Source organism: Struthio camelus, chromosome 7 (genome assembly GCF_040807025.1).
Source record: "Struthio camelus isolate bStrCam1 chromosome 7, bStrCam1.hap1, whole genome shotgun sequence".
In the NCBI taxonomy this organism is placed as follows: domain Eukaryota; kingdom Metazoa; phylum Chordata; class Aves; order Struthioniformes; family Struthionidae; genus Struthio; species Struthio camelus.
The window spans coordinates 23,845,868-23,862,064 of record NC_090948.1 but is presented as its reverse complement, the minus strand read 5'-3'; the positions used below and the strand labels follow the sequence as shown (position 1 = coordinate 23,862,064).

Here is a 16,197-nt window from a genome sequence, read left to right as displayed (position 1 = left end):
ACAGGATGGTCTTTGAGAAACAAGACATCATACGCTACCTCTCTCACTTAACTTCACCTGCACAGTGACTGTAGACACAGCAGGTGCTAGGGCTTACAGGCTGGGAAGAGATCCAGATTCCCCTAGTCAATACATTATTAACAACCAATATTGCTACGATATTAACAACCATGGCAAGTCCCAAGTTTACCTTGGGAAGGTGAAACAAGGGGGTGCTGACACATTCTGAGCAGCCATTACTGCCTCCCTCCCCCTCAATTTCGTTTCCTGCCTGCTACCTGCAAGCTCCTGGAACATAAGCAAAGCTCATTCTGAATGCACAAGGCTTGTCAAAGGCTATTTCTGGGTAAGCGTAGCTGACCGTGATAAGAAAGCTTGCCACATGCGGAGCACTTACAAGAAAACAAAGTTTTGGCTTTGCTCTGGATTCAGTTTCAGTTTCTTGGCAATAGCAGCAGCATGTAACACCCACAGTGGGAGTACACAGACCCCCTTCACTATGAGTCTAACAGGAAACCTCATAGCAGGCAGCTGCTCTCGTAACGCAGGCAACTCCTGATTTACAGGATAGCAGAGTTCTTTCTCATACATTTGCCACCTTAGAGAGGTGCTGGTCTTCAAAGTCACACAAGAAAGCAAAGTAAAAAGCTTTGCTCTTCCCCAAGCTCTAACTATGCCACAAGCACAGCCCTTTTAGCTGGTTGCAGTACAGCAAGGTATTCCTTTCCATCCACACCTCTCACCTCATGGGCTTTCATCCACAGGGCATCTGGGCCAATTTTTTCACACACACTTCCCTCCGCAGTCAAAAAAGAGGTCAGCATTTGACATGCCATGCTTTAGGGAGGTGCAGATGAACTTATCCCAGAGAGAAAATGGGGTAAGATGGTTTACTGAGATTTCCAGATATCCATGCTAGTACTGCCACTAAATATACAGTGTGCTTCCAGTCACCACCCTGCAGTGGACACATCACTTGAGTGATCTGCTACTAAGCTGCACAGGTAGCTTAATGGCTAGCAAGCAGGGCCTGCTCTTAACACACCTCTGCCACATTGTTGGTGGAGAGGAGAGCAGAGGAGGAGCAAAGCACAGCCATGAGAGCCTGGCAGGATTTCCTAAGCATCTCACGCTTCCCCCCCAAAAAAAGATTTTTATCACACTGACAATTTACAGTTTTTCAGCCATCCTGGTCTCAGAACAGGGAATGACCTGTATTTAGCTCTGATGTATAACTCAAAATTCATCTTTGTGTCAAAAAGCAAGCCCCACATCTAAGAATCACCCATGTCTCCTAAATAGGGCTTAAATACTAATGTAATAGGGTGGCAGAACCACACTAAAGCTGGCAGATCTTTCACCCACCATTCAGATAACTGTTAGATACAGTTATACACATTTTTTTCCACTAAAAAATAAGGCAAATAAAATCTGCTCTAGAATCTTGCGATCTGAGCAGAGGAGCTGCTTGTTATTGTGAAGTGTGTAGGCTGAAAACAACGCAAGTGGAAAAGAAAGGTTAGACCCCTCACACACCTAAGAAACAGAGACAAGGGCCTGATGCAGCTGGTCCACTTTGTAGTCCAGAAGAAGTCAGAGGGCTGATTTCTGGGGATGAGGTTGGCTCAAAGAGAACCAAATTGTGAATTGGGCCGCCCACAAAGAAAGCTAGTAGGGAGGGACAGCCATCCTAACATAAGATTGTCTTAATACTATCTTAATACTGGATTTCAAGAGGAACAGGCAGACTGCATAGATCAGGTTGTGAATGAGCTATGACTAATCAAAGAGCATCTGGGGCTGCACCTATCCAACTATACTCCGTTTTCCCATACTACTCCCTAAAGCAAGTGGGAGGAAGGGGCCACATCTTTGCCAGGATCGGGGTTAGAAAAGCCTCACATCAGATACCACATCCCTGCAGAAGCATCTTTTGATGGGTGGGTGATAAGGAAACCAAGCATGGCAGGCTCTGCTTCCTTCTTTTTTCCCCTATTCAGAAGCCCTAAGAACTTCCCTGGCTTCAGAGATGAACCCAACTGTCCAGCATGGAAGCTTTCATGGTGGCCGGACATCTGCCTTCTACACCCGTCTGTACCCTACCACACCGCATTGTGCCCTTTGCTACCCTAGCGTTCCTGCTCCCACAGCACTTTCAATGCCAGGCTTGGTGCCACCGCCCACACCCGCTGCGGGGCAGCTCAGAAGGACCACTGCTCCCTCTTACCACATATTCATCAATGAACTGGCGGAGGTCTTTAAAGCCATGCTTTTCTGCTATGGTGTTCGGATAGTGACCATATTTGTTGGCTACGCTGTAGGCCTGCAGTGCTCCGGGGCACGTAAGCAGCAAGGCGGTGAGGTTCTTCAGCCCATATCTTGCAGCAAAGTGAAGCAGTGTTGGCAACTCTTCATCCCTCTGATCTGTGAGAACAAAGGCCCTTTAAAATCTAAGCTTTTCTCTAGCAGCAACAGAGCCAGTAGGTGAGAAACAGACTTACTAGCAAAGACATAGACCAAAGCAGGTATGAAAGGACTGAAAAGTATATATACCATTTTAAAATGGAGTTAGGTCTGTATGAATGAAGTATCAGAGGCAACTAGTGCATCTTCAGGTTTGAGTCCTATGACCTTTAGCAGGGAATCTTGCACTGTAATAGCTGAAGGTATACAGGATCACAGGATCAGAAGGACCTCCCCTAAATCATCATTCCAGCAGGAACCAGCTGGTGTAAGGCATGCATGTTATGGTGCCACACTCATCCAGCTGGTAAGTGCCCATTCTGCACATCAGAGCAGAGTCATGGGGTTAGGGAGAAATGTGACTCGGAAAAGGACGAGGGAGAAGATAGGGGAGACATTTGCAGGGCACTGTCTTTTCTTTTTGGTTGTTTGAAGCTGTCCATGTGGCTCTATCTATCATAATGCAAGGACGTGAGACTGATGCATGTAATACAAAGGATCACCCAAACCAAAGAGCAGTCCCCCTTCTATAGGCGTCATCAGAATTTCAGCTTCCTGGCTGAGATTCAACATTTCAAGATCGCTTGTGTATGTAGTATGCACTGCAGTGTTAAGGAGCTCCAAGGTACCTTCAAGGAACACAACTGTTGCAGGTAAAGTTTGAAAAGTAAAAAGTAAAAAAACAAAACAAATAAAAATCTTTCAACTTACTTGTTGTCATATCTTCTTCTTCCAGCTGGTTGATTCCAAACAGGTGTAAGCCACTGGCAGGAATGTTCTTCTTTAGTGACTCAGTCAGCAGTTTGTCCAGTGCTTCTATGCTGTACGGCACAATTTTAAAGGCCTAGAGGAAAATGGGAAGTGATTTTATTTGGGGGAATCTGGAAATTCAGTTAAGTAGAGATCTATACGGTGATTTAGCAAGGTTTATTTAACATACATCAGAAAACACTAGACATAAATACTGATGGTGCTAATGTTCAGATCAAGCAAGGAACATGAACAGCTTCTTGGTCCAGAAAGAGTAACATTAATCTGAATAGATGAGATTTTATACTCCAAAGGCAGCCTGAAAAGCACAACAAGCAAGACAGAGTGCAATGAGAGTCAGTCACGTAACTGGAAGCAGGGAGGACAATTACTTTCCAGTTCCTTGATTACTATCATCTCACTTCTGAAACCGTGCCAATGAAGGGTAATTCCTGCTCTAACCAGGAACTAGTTCACTGTGAATTGCTCCGGCATACGCTCTGGGTTTGGCTTTTGGAACCGATTCTTAATCAAATACTGTGAAGCATGCCTATTTCCCAAGTAGAGGCACAGTCCAGTACCAACTGCTCCATAACTTGAACTAAAAAGGGAAGGGAAAGAGAGTCATCAGCCCTGAATATGCTGATGACTATCAGTAGTATTCTGTAGGCTTCTGCTTTGTGGCTCACCAGGAACATGCAGACAGGCAGCAAAGGCAACAGAGCTAGAGAACTTGCCCATGAAAGCTCTACTCCTCTAGTAGTGTTCAGGTACCCTAAGTGTTCAAAATATGACATGAGAACTCAAGACTGCCTTTAAAAAATAGGTATTAAGAATAAATAAATTCAGGTACTTTTATTTTACTTTATTTCATTCAGCTGGTCAGAATCTTTGCTATTTTTTCACAGCTTTTCCAAAAACGCTTAGGTACAGATTTCTAATCAACCTATTTCTTTGTGTACTTCTGTCGATATCAAGTTCTGACATTCCAATTTTTCAAGTCATGCTTTTGCTAAAGGGGATGTTGTTAGGCTACCCCTGAAATAACCTTGCATATCTTCTTTTCAGAAGAGCTATCTCATGGCAGGCATTTTTGCTTATGCCCACTTGTCTGCCACTGAAGAAGCTCTTTGCTAGAGTCATTACCTGGCACATGAACTGCACTGGGTTAGCTGCATTAGCCAACAGACTGCTGATTTCCTCCATGTCAGTATGATAGGTGATGCTTGTTTCTCCCACCATCAAGTCCCCTGAATATATCTGCATAGGCACTGTCCCAGAGGTTAAATCTTTGAAAAGAAAGAGAAGAAATCACCATTAAGAATAAACAATGGGAATGAGTATTCCTCAAGTGACTTGAGGATAGGAGAGGTGTGGAGACACCAGCTGGATACCAAAAAAGTTTATGCTGCAAATTTATGAAAAGTGATGAAAAAGAGAAGATGTCGGTCTGAGCACCAGGTAGGAAAGTACTTTGAAAACACCTTCTTCAGAGCCATGTCAATGCACATCACCTCTGACCCGCTGGGTCCTCTGCTAACCCTAATATGGCCCCCTAATGTTAACAGCACACTACCCCAAACTACAGCACCTCACACCTCCATAGTCTTGGCTTTCACTGGAGCAGTCTCCCAACCATGCCATAGAATATGAGAGCTGGGGAAGAGGGGGAGAGTAACTAGAAAAGTCACTAGAAATTTTGCATCCCCCTCAGCCTCACTGGCCTCTGTGAATGAAATCAACTTAAAAGAACTCCAGCTTTGCAACTTTACTCAGGCACAGGAATTAGCTTTTATATGTGCCTTGGGAGCTTCTTGATTTTATGTCCAGAGTACACTCACTGGTTTGTTTTTTCTCTCTGAAACGCAAGTATTTTGAATCCAACCAAAATTAATCTTTCCCTGTATATATGCCCTATTGTAACAAGTCAGGAAACCACTAGCAGAGTAACTGTCACATACATAAGGAACTAAAAATTTATTTATGTTACTGTTAGAAACTGCAGGGTTAACATACTTGGAAACTCCATCAATATGAAGTTCACTTTTATAACACAAAGTGCAAGTTAGTTTCCAGACCAAGTTTAAATTAGAGGTCTTCATTTAGAACAGATTAATTTGAACTTTTTTATGTGACTGAGATCACCTCCCTTAAATCCACCCACCTCCCTGACTTTACGGGAGTTGCTATGACAACTGTTGGTGTCTATTCCCAGAGCTGGCACATTGACTCTTCAAGAAGACAGACCAAAACAGACAAAATAAAACCATGCTGGGAATCTACAATAAATCTATAAGACTCTTCTGAAATCTCGCCCCTAGACTTTAGGGAACCTAAAGCTCAGAGAACCTTACTTCTGTAAATGTAAGTATCTACAGTGACTGAACAACTCCGATTTAAAAGGCAAGCTAGGAGAAAAAGTTTCAGCTCTGATCTCACACAGTTCTTCATACATTAAGCATGTGCTATTATAATCATGAAATTATTTACTAGCAGGCACTTACTTTTCTTGGCACCCTGCCAATACTAATATGGCTGTGGTAAAAACACATAGCGCTTTACAAGCTGTAATCTGCTCTCTGAACTCCCAGTCAGGTGCCTTCGCATTGCCACCCTACCACTACTGAGGTGCAAAGTAGAGACCCCGAGCAGCAGTTCCACACCACAAAAGCATCACAGATGGGAATTCATGTTCAAGATTTCCTGGCCTCCGATTTTCCTGTGTTACAACCTGTACCTTGTACCCCTCTGTCACTTTTCATGACAGGTGGGTTAGGAGTAAAAGGAAGGAAAGGGGGAAAAAGCATCAACCCAGCTTACTTGGAGCCTCCACAGAGATTGTGTACTCATTCTCCATCTTGGCCAGCACACGCACAGATGATGCGTTCTCTGGAGAGAATTCAACTTCAGTTTTCACTTTGCCATCAAGTTTACATTTCATGATAATATAAACTGTTGTCTGCACCTAGGAGCAAAGGCATTAGTTCACAATGTAACATTTACTTTGTTGAAGTGCCTTTTCCAAGGATTTTGTTGTCATTGCAACTACCACATAAATTATCATCAATTATTTCCATGGTCCTGAACAGCTTTCAGGAGCTTCTTCCAGAGATGGAGTAACCACGCAGCTGGTTTCTTGCTACAAGCTTGCACCAGCACAGATGCAGGCATTATAAATTCTGCAACACCAGAAACTCTCCGACTCGCCATTTAGTTTCAATTACATCAGCACCTCTTTCCTCAAACAGCACAGCTCCATTCCAAGCAGAAACAAAGCAAGGAACTTTGAGCATATTTCAGAGATGAAAGGGTTTGCAGCAGCTTCCGCAGATTATCCTTATTTTATCTGTCTGTCTTTAGTCAGGACTTCGTTTAAAAGGCAAAAATCTCAGTTTATAACAGCAGGGCCAGTGAGAGTTTCAAATAATTCAGCCATTACACTAACTTTTACATTTTACTGAGTCCTCCACTGTGGCCTGAGACTTGTCTAACTTCTACTTAGTTGAATTATGAAGGTGAATTTCTGGATCAGACTCTCAGTTCTGGAAACCAGGAGATTTCTGGACCACGTTTTGTGGTACTCCTCCATGCTGCAAGTGTCGTACTGCTCAGCTCTCGTCTATCCAGTCAGGATTTTAAAGATCACCAAGACCTGGGTTGTGGCTGCTTATATACCTTACTATACTACATAAAATAGCGACACATCTGAGAGAAACCTGAAGAGATTTTCATGCCCATAATCTTATGCCTAACATAATCATTGCCTGGCCCAATGGAAGCAGCCCAGCAGCTGCAGATAACTCAAAAGTTTCTGAGTATCTTAGGATCTCCTCAGTCCTGGACCTTCTACAGCTCTATCATGAGTTCTGGACACCATTCCCAGACACTCCTTGCCATGTTGTAGTTAATGTATTTATCGCTAACTTAAAACATGGACAAGCCAAGGCAAAACAATTTTACCGACCTTACAGCCACTATAAAGCATGTTTTGTTAATATCTGTCAGCTTATAGCACTGGAGAAATTCCTCCAGCAAGGAAGTCAAGATATCAAGATACACAACCAACTCTTGGAAACAGATGAAGTGAATGCAGTAACAGATGCCCAGTAAATATGCAGGGATACAGCACTATCCCCATGGACAGGCAAATAGAGCTGAGAGAAAAAAAATCCAGATTGATCTACTTTTCTCTTTTAAGGCAACAACTCTGTAAGAGCTTGAAGCAATCCAGCAGTCTGCTGACTTCTCAAACAAACCCTTGCTGGGGTCAGTTCCCAAGCCACACATACACGAGGGAACACAAAAGAACTCAGGTAAGGATACTTCCTAAAAACGTCAGTTCCTTTCTTTCAGTCCTCCCTCCCCACTGACAAAATGCTATTTCAATCCAAAAGCAGATTATGTCCATGCTGTGAGGCACATATTCAGAAACTACCAAATAGTCCAGCACTACACAGCCGTGACTCTTGCTATAGGCTGAAACGCAGTACACAGCTAGCATGCTGCAGGGTACAAGCTTAAGCAGCACAATAAACCCATGTACCTGGCTACAGGAACTGCAATGTCATTTTTATCATGCTCAGCACCCACCAAGGCGGAAGAAAAGTTCTAATAGCCATTTTCAGGCTTGTTACTCTCTCTGCTCTTTCCCTGCAGGGGAGTGTGTGCTGTTTGCTTCTAGTCTAACTGAAGAGTATGGCCAACAGCACTCCAGAGCTCCTTTGCAAAAATCACAAGTAAGGCAGGCTGTTGCTTTTAAATTTGAGCCTCTTTGTTCCATTTTTTTTTCCAAGCTTCTGCATAGTATGAAATCAGTCTTTAAGTAAAAGCAGAGGTTCCCAGAATCACATGATTCCTTTAGTTGATGCTTTAAGAAAAAGTACCAAGAGAAATTTAAAATCCCATGAACTGGCAAAACTGATACGAGTAAGGGAAAAATATCCAGCCCTCTGTCTCAGTGCACTGGAGCTTGAGTCTGCCTCGCCACAATCATATGAGGAGGAAATAATGTAAAACAGCAGTCACACTTCAGTGAACCTTTGTTGAACTGTTAGCTTTGACGTTTCCTCTGACAATCAGTGCCTCCCACACGAGCACCTCACACCTCAAAATTATGCACTGAAAATTCAAGCTACACCAGTTGGAAAGTACACCACAGAGGAGGTGAACCTAGTCATGCCATACCCTTTTCTCCTGGCACGTGGTATTACAATTTTTCTGTCTGAGAAGATGCTACACCAAAAAATGCTGTTTTTCAGACAGGAAGCCATGATCAAAGCTCTTTGCAGGCCACTTGCAGGACATGCACCAGAACTGTGGTATTAGACTGCGTTCAGTCTCTGGATTTAATTGGTTCATTACAATCACCTTGCTCCATTTTCTGCCCCAAAATCTCACCAGATGGGGATTCAAGAGTGTGAACCTGCCTCACAATACACAAGATAAGCAGTGAAGTTAATGAGATTTTCTAGGCTGCACTGTCATTTTTTGACAACGCTGGGCATTGCATGTTACTGAGCTATTTTCTCAGCCTAAGGAAGCGAGCTCATGAAATAGACACTGAAGACAGGGGGCTGTGAGGGAAGATGGCAGAAAAGGAATTAGGGACTGCTCCCCAACCCAGTAATACTGTACATTAAAGATGCGCATAAGGTATTGCATCAGCCCACAAGAACGTGGCCAAGGAGCAGGCATACGGTACCCCACAACGTATGTGGTCAGGCTGCACCACTGGATGGTCTTCCATGCTCTTCCATGACCCATGCTCTTCATCCATGGCAAGTCTGGAGCAATAAACTGGGTTCTTCTCGTCTTCTGCCTCTGTATCAGTCACAGAGTCACAGCCCGAGTCTAAAATAAAGCATACAGAGTCCTGTTACATCATTCTCATTTGCTGAAAACGCATGCACACATCATACACATCCTGAGAAACAGCCTAGAAGAGAACGTGGGGGACCGGAACTTGCTGCACTTCTCAAAGTTTTGCTCAGAAAAGGGGATCTAGTTGAAAAAAGGAAACTACAGAGTTTCCTTATTTATTCCCTTAAGAGGATTGCTGGGGGACATTTGCAAAGACACAGAAGTGCTGGAGTAGCACTGAATATGCTTATGCAACACAAAGCCTCTCTCTGTTGAGATAGGCAGTATCTTCCTCGTACTAGACAGGCAAATTAGTATGTTGACATCTAATATAAGAACAATCAGCAACTGGAGGCATCTGACTCAAGCTGTGTTTGAAATGCATGGTGTGAAGACAAACAGCAGCCTTCAGAGTCCTCCTCTCCTAAAGCATGTGGAGGAAAACTATTCTTTAATTTCAGCAGTGTCTTTAGTTTTCTGGGTCCTGCTTGAATTGCTTGCTGCATCTACTGGGTTCACCGTTGTGTTTAGAAAGTACACCATCAGGCAGTACTCCGAAGGGAACCTGCTCCTAAAGCAAGCCCTATGTCTGTAAGAGAGTGAACTTGCAACATAGAGCTTTTGAGTGGAAGAATCACAGTACTCTACCCAAACAGGCCCAAGAGGAAAGGAAAATATATGTAATCATACAGTCTGTGCACAGAACAATGATCTCACTCCTGTTTCCCAAGAATAGCATTTATTTTGATGAAAGAGCAAACAAATTAAATCAATATCACTGGTTACAAAAAAGTTAACATGAATTAAAATAGCTACATAGATTAATTTCTCCTATCCTAGCTAGAAATTACTTTTCCTAAATAGTGAAAAGAAAGGATAGCCAACTTTGTATCAATTTAGCAGACTGAATTTTTATCTAATTTCTACCTCTTCATACCGTTTTTCACCATCTGCTAAAACATGGGGTGAAAGTCATTGACTTCCTCCTGCCAGAAGACTGGCATTAATGCTTAAAAGTGCATCTCCCACAGCCAAAATTTTCCATTCAAACTTTGGAAAACTGCAGAGCAGTCAAAGATTTAGGATAACATTTTGGAAGTCACTTTTTAATTTATTATTTACCACGCATCTGTAAAGAGCAGTACAAATTATTCACTACACAAAGTCTCAGATTCAGACTAGCAGAGGTTTTATATTAGTAAGAAGTTTTGTATATAAAATGCTCCGGCATAATGAGAAAGACTTAAGAGACTCTCTAGCACCTGTACTGTCTATTCTGTGGCACTCATACAGTGAAGAAGCCAACAGGCCAGGCTTTACTCAGAATTACTCCAGCTTCCAAGCACATCAAGCTTTCACAAATTAAGAAAGCCAAAGTGATTAAAGCAGGCTTCCATTAGGAATTCAAGTCCTGCTAGTTTCAGGGAACTCAGAAATCAGTTAGGAATTTAAACCTAAATGTCTTCATTATTATTATCAATAAAGATTTAAGCTTAGAATATTTGAAACTCTCTGATTTTGTCACATACAATAATTTTTTTTATTTCTTCTATACATTTAAATACAATTTTATGGATTACACAGATGGAATTTTGTTTTCAGGAGACAGGTTTTGTGCAACAAAAGTTCAGCAAATTATTCAGCTGAAAACTTTCTCAAATAGTGGTACACACACTTAACTTTAAGCATGTGAATCACTCCACATAGCAAGTTGACTCACATGAGTACAACCACATTGCTGCTTAAATGTTTGCTGTAGGAGGAGTAGAAACAAAAATCTGCAGCTCTGTAAAGTTCTAGTAAGGCATCACTGCCAGCAACAACAACATTTCTTAAATGTAGAAAAACATCTGTAATTTAGCAAATAGATTTCAAAGCTGCCCCAACGCAAATATACAGATTTGACTAAGAAAAAAAAATACTTTGACATGGAGCTACATGCTGAAGGTGGTCTTTTAATTTTCAGGCAGTGGTACTAAGTATTACTGAAAATGGATTGAGGTTTTAAATTCCTTAACTCAATATTTTTATTGATACTATCCAAAATCATCGGCTGCAAGAGCCAAATCCCAGTTTTGGGAACCCTTTTCTTGAAGAAGGGTGCACTGTTACCATCTCAGGGTGCCAAGCTATCCAGCTGCATAGGAGGAAATCAAGTGCTGGTCCCACATCCTCCACCATATCTCTCACTTTAAGTGTTTGGTACAAGCATACCAAACCAAGACAGCAGAGCCATTTGAGAGGAGGAAAAGAGGCAATTGTTACTGGAATAGACTCTCTGTAATCTCTTTTAGTCATTTCCAATATGACTAAATGAGAAAGAATAAACCTACTGCAAGAGAAGAAAGCCAGCACTGACCAAATCACAGCAAAGCACTAAAATTCCTGAAATGTATGCATGAGCTGACACTTGCATATATCTTGATACCAAATGCATCATCCCCCACTCCATAATATGGAATTGTCAGTGTGGTAATCTGTACCTAACTAGCCTAACCTATGCTCCATTTCAGAGGAGAATAAGATCTAAAGCTGTGGACCTCAGATACATTATCCACAGTAAACAAGGATAAGAGGGGAGCAAGTAGCTACAAATTAGCAGATGAAGGAGAACTACAGGAATCTGTACTGGAGCTTTTAAGAAGTTCTAGCATTGCTTGATCCTGTCCTGCACTTCTGCACTATCGTAACAGAGCTGATTGCCTGGAGGTCATGTAGGAACAGAACTGTTAGGTAATACGGGAAGAAAAACAAGCAATGTTTCTCAGTTACTGGATTAACAGCTGATGGAACAGGCATTAGGAGTTTTGCATATGAATCATTCATCTGTGTTTTCTCTCAGAAAATTTTGAAATTGCAGATTACCAATTTCCCCTATAAGCAGCCAAGTAACGCTATAGAAGACATCTTGCAAATTCCACTCACATTATCAATTTGTGAATTTGCAAGCATCACATGAGGAAACCACCCCACTACTTCTGATAATACTCATAACTCTAAAGTAACATGTGTTGTTAGATCAGGACTCCCACTCACAAAGACACTTTAGAAATAAAGCACATTTGCATATACACATACACACATTACTGCTGTAATGACACCCAGGTTAGAGAGGCCATCGCTGAAGAAATTGCACTCGGCAGAAAGTTAAGAGAATACCTGAATTGAGCTTCTCCATCAGCAGCTGCTGTAGGTCAACAACTCTTGGTTATAAATGGCGCTGTCTGCACAGAAGGGCCTTTCTGTTCCCCTTTAAAGGAAGGCTACCTCAGGCCACGCCTGACACCATGAAACATTTGTGAAAAGAGCAACTAGGCGAGGAGATGTGGTCCAAGAAACCCAACCACATTTCACTTTGAAGAATGTGCCCCCCCTGCCCAGGAAGCATCAGTAGCTAAGTTACAGAGAGCAGCTCCATGCAGGCCCCTTCTAGTCTCTCCCGCCTGGTTCCCCAGACAGCTGCCCTGCTGGCTGCAGAAACTCATCCCAGGGAAAGCATAGGCCTGGCCACATGCTTCTTGAGACATTTAGCAGTTTTAGAAAACAATATGAAGCAGATAGTTATTTTAATCTGCTGTTCTACAGAGCATACAGCTTGCTGTCATCCATTTCCCCCGGCTAAGCAGGCTGACTATCTGCATGGAGCCAGCAGCTGTGGTTTCTCAGTATTCACAGCTCAGCTCTTACACCACAGGACACGTGAACTCTCGGAAGGAGTCAGCAGCTTGTCCAGAGCACTTTGTCATCTAGATATTAATGCAAATGGCATGACTGAGCAATAGTCTGTTCTCCATGTGTGGACCACCCCCTTGCCAGCATCTTTGAACACTTCCAGTTTTTCCATTGACCAACTCTCTAGTGGAAACAACTAGCTTCCATAAGGCCTCAGACTCCCACCTCAGTGCTCCCAAAGCAAGAGAGAAGGCCCTCAAAGAGAGCTCCTGCTATCGCCTGAGACTCGCAGCTGGCCAGCCTCCTTTTCCAAGTGTGAACAAGGACATTAGGTCTCCCTGAGCAACTACTACTGCATTTACTGGAAGTAGGCAAAGCACTGATGAAGATTTCAGAGGGAGCGGGAAAGTCATCTGTCATCATGCTAACCTCAGGGCTCCTGCTTTACCAAAGAGATGCACACTCAGCAATGAAACACTTGGTGATAATCCCTCTGTCTAACTGGTAAGGCAGCAACATTGTTACTTCCCTTTTCAACAGAGGGGGTAAAAGCATGCAGGAAAGCAGCAAGCGAGAAGAAACAACACAGAAAAATCTAAGATCTTCTAAAATTGTCTTTATAGAACAAATAAGGTAGAGAACATCTCACCCCCCTTTTCAACATCCCCCCCCCAACTCTGCATCCCAAGCAGCTTGTTTTTGGCACTATGCTTACAGATTTAAGTGACAGATATTCAGTTCTACAAAGCAATGGCACTATGCTTACAGATTTAAGTGACAGATATTCAGTTCTACAAAGCAACGGCCACATTTTACTTGTCCTGTAACAGTTATTTTGGAAGTTACAATAAACTAGTTTTCATCTTCCATCAAGGAAGCAAGCTGTATTTTACTAGGACAAGTTTTGCTTGAGCGAGTGTGTTTGTGCATGTGTGTGTCTCTTAGGGAAGTTGCATTCTTGTGGAGAACACAACTGGGTTACTAAGAGATCTGTTGACAGAACCAGGGTTTCAATGAGTTGTGAGAAGCCAGAAGGTACAGTTATGTTTACCTTTGTAACCTACTAAGACAATATATATCCTAAAAACTCAAAAACATACACTACTCCACAGTTCCTCTATGAAGTACATCCCATCCTATCTTAAAGGGATTGTTCTCCTTTGTTATATTTTAGAACTACAAACATGTAACTGAAAGGAGAAAAATGTCTTTGCAGCAGAGCGCAAGAGGCTTTCATGACCTTCATTGAAATTTAACCTAATGAATGAATCTGTTCATTTTTCCTAGCTCACCGTTCCCAGACTCGGCTTCCAAGTTATTTTTTAGTTTCATCTTCAAAATGAAGAAGTATTTGAAGTTGAGTCACCAAAAGTTGTTTACACTATGCCAAGGGCAACTCCAAGTCACTACTGTAAATATTAGCAGTACAGATAACAAAATGGCCAATAAATACCATGCTCGTGCTGTAGGAACAGGAAGCCTAGCACACAGTTCTGAGAACAGTGAGGTTAAGAAAAGAAAACCAGAAAAGCCACGATGATGGAGAGGACACAGAAGGGAAAGCATGGACAAAAATTTGAAACGATACTAGATGCTAGAAGAGAGAGTGATAAAATAAAAACCTCAAGTAGCTGGGGAAGCAGCAGAGAACAGAAAAGTAACCATGGGATCAAAGGCACGTTCTGGGGGGCTATTCCAGTTTAGAGATAAATGTTGCCAGCAGTGTCAGCTGCTTGGCCTGAGCTCACTTTTTAATTATTTACCAAAATTCAGCACTAACTAGTAAATTATGGGTTTATGCTATGGTCCTGATCTTGATCCCATTGTACTAGATGCAATAAACAAAGCCCATTGCTTCTCCCTTCCAAACATTACAATCAAACCCCAAGCCCAGACAGACAAAGGCGTGAGGGTGCACAGCCCTCATTAATACGTCAGATAACTAGGACTAGGGGAGGCAAAGTCAGCAGTGAAACAACTGTGATCAGACTGATGCATGACTACGACTGTTGCACCTCACATGACACCTCCTGTGCAGAAGTACAAGACAGAATCCAGATGGGAAGTCCTTAGCGCATTAGCAATGGATAGAAACAGGAACTAGATTAACACACCACTGGGATTCTTGTCATGGATCCAGTGCCACACAGGTAACAGCTGGGAAACTGCCTACCACACATCATCTGCCCCAGCAACACTCCTCAGCCTGCACTGCCCTGATTGCAGATGGCTGCAGGAAAGGGCTCTTCTAGTTTAGTTCAGGTTTGCTAGCCTGTAGCCTCCTCTCCCTCAGCAGCTCAGGAAGGAACGTTCCTGGTCTGTAACGTTGCATGTTGTGTGAAGAAACCATCCACAAAGATCCAAGTGCAGGGAAGTTTCACTGAAGTTTAGTAATTTCCCCAGGACGATAACAGAACACTAAGTGATCCTATCACAGAAGAAAGAGGAAATTGCAATTCATGACCTTCTGCAAAACTTTTTCAAACGTACAGCTCTTGTTCATTCACTAGCAGCCCGGAGCTAAGAGCAGGACCTTTAATGGAAAGGAGTGGATGCACCTGAGATGAGAGCGATTCTTCCAAATGCAACACGTAAGACCTCAGGAAACGTACGGAGTCTGAAGCAAGGGTTGCCCTCCAGCCCCAGCCAGAGGCAGACGTTCCTCAAAGTACAGGCCCCTTGAAATACCGTTCTGAGACCATTCGATAAGTTAGAAATCTCATCAGATAACCTTGCACAATCTTAGAGAAGAAATATCTTCTTCCATCACCTAATAAAGCACACTCCCCCTAGAGAGCAGTTACTTGCCCAAAAAAGGTTCTGTTTCAGCTCAAACATACAGCTCACTCCAAAGACTTACAATGACTTAATGAGTCAGCTGAGCTGCAAAAAATGATCTGTGCACTTGACTGGGGGCAGATGTTCACAACAGAAAGAGCTGTAGCAGTTTAAAAGGCTACTGCCGTCCCCATCGCTGCCCTCCTCTCCCATCCTGCTTCCCCTTCTGTCTTTACTTGCCCCTCTGTGTAGCACCAGAGGCTACAGCCCATGCAGCAGAACCAGTAGAGAAGAACATGTGTTTGACTGCCTCAGTGAGATGACCAATAACTTTGTCTGAGCTGCTGACAACAGGGGGTTTAAGTTAAGCTGACAGTACTTGAACTTCAAGATGAGAAGAAACGTTTATACATTTCACTCCTTATTACTGCAAAGTCAGTAACAGCTCAGGGGTGAAAATGCCCAGTCCTTCTTATAACACACAGAAGATATGCCCACCATAGCTTATGTGACCATGTCTAGAGCCTCCTATAAAGGATATCTGGCTTACAGTTCTTTCAAGAAGGTACAAGCACGTTTTTCACGTTGCATCTGCCTCAAGCTAAAAGAACGCCTGGCTACGATGGTTCAGCACTTGCAAGCTGACTCACTAAATTTTATGAGCTTCAGCCTTAG

General features: G+C 42.8%; 1 protein-coding gene across 5 annotated transcripts in view; it reads right to left on the bottom strand.

The window, feature by feature from the left end:
• The window catches only part of PIK3AP1 (phosphoinositide-3-kinase adaptor protein 1), a 52,336-nt gene that overhangs the window by 19,880 nt on the left and 16,259 nt on the right, over positions 1-16,197 (bottom strand). For 4 of the 5 annotated variants that reach the window (XM_068950318.1, XM_068950320.1, XM_068950321.1 and 1 more), the window contains 5 exons: positions 8,915-9,063; positions 6,034-6,178; positions 4,360-4,502; positions 3,175-3,307; positions 2,228-2,424 (listed from right to left, as the gene is read on the bottom strand). In XM_068950318.1, coding sequence (XP_068806419.1) covers positions 2,228-2,424; positions 3,175-3,307; positions 4,360-4,502; positions 6,034-6,178; positions 8,915-9,063 — 767 coding nt within the window. Of the gene's footprint in view, positions 1-2,227; positions 2,425-3,174; positions 3,308-4,359; positions 4,503-6,033; positions 6,179-8,914; positions 9,064-12,231; positions 12,572-16,197 lie in introns of those variants that run through there. The other variant, XM_009671327.2, reaches the window with a different exon arrangement.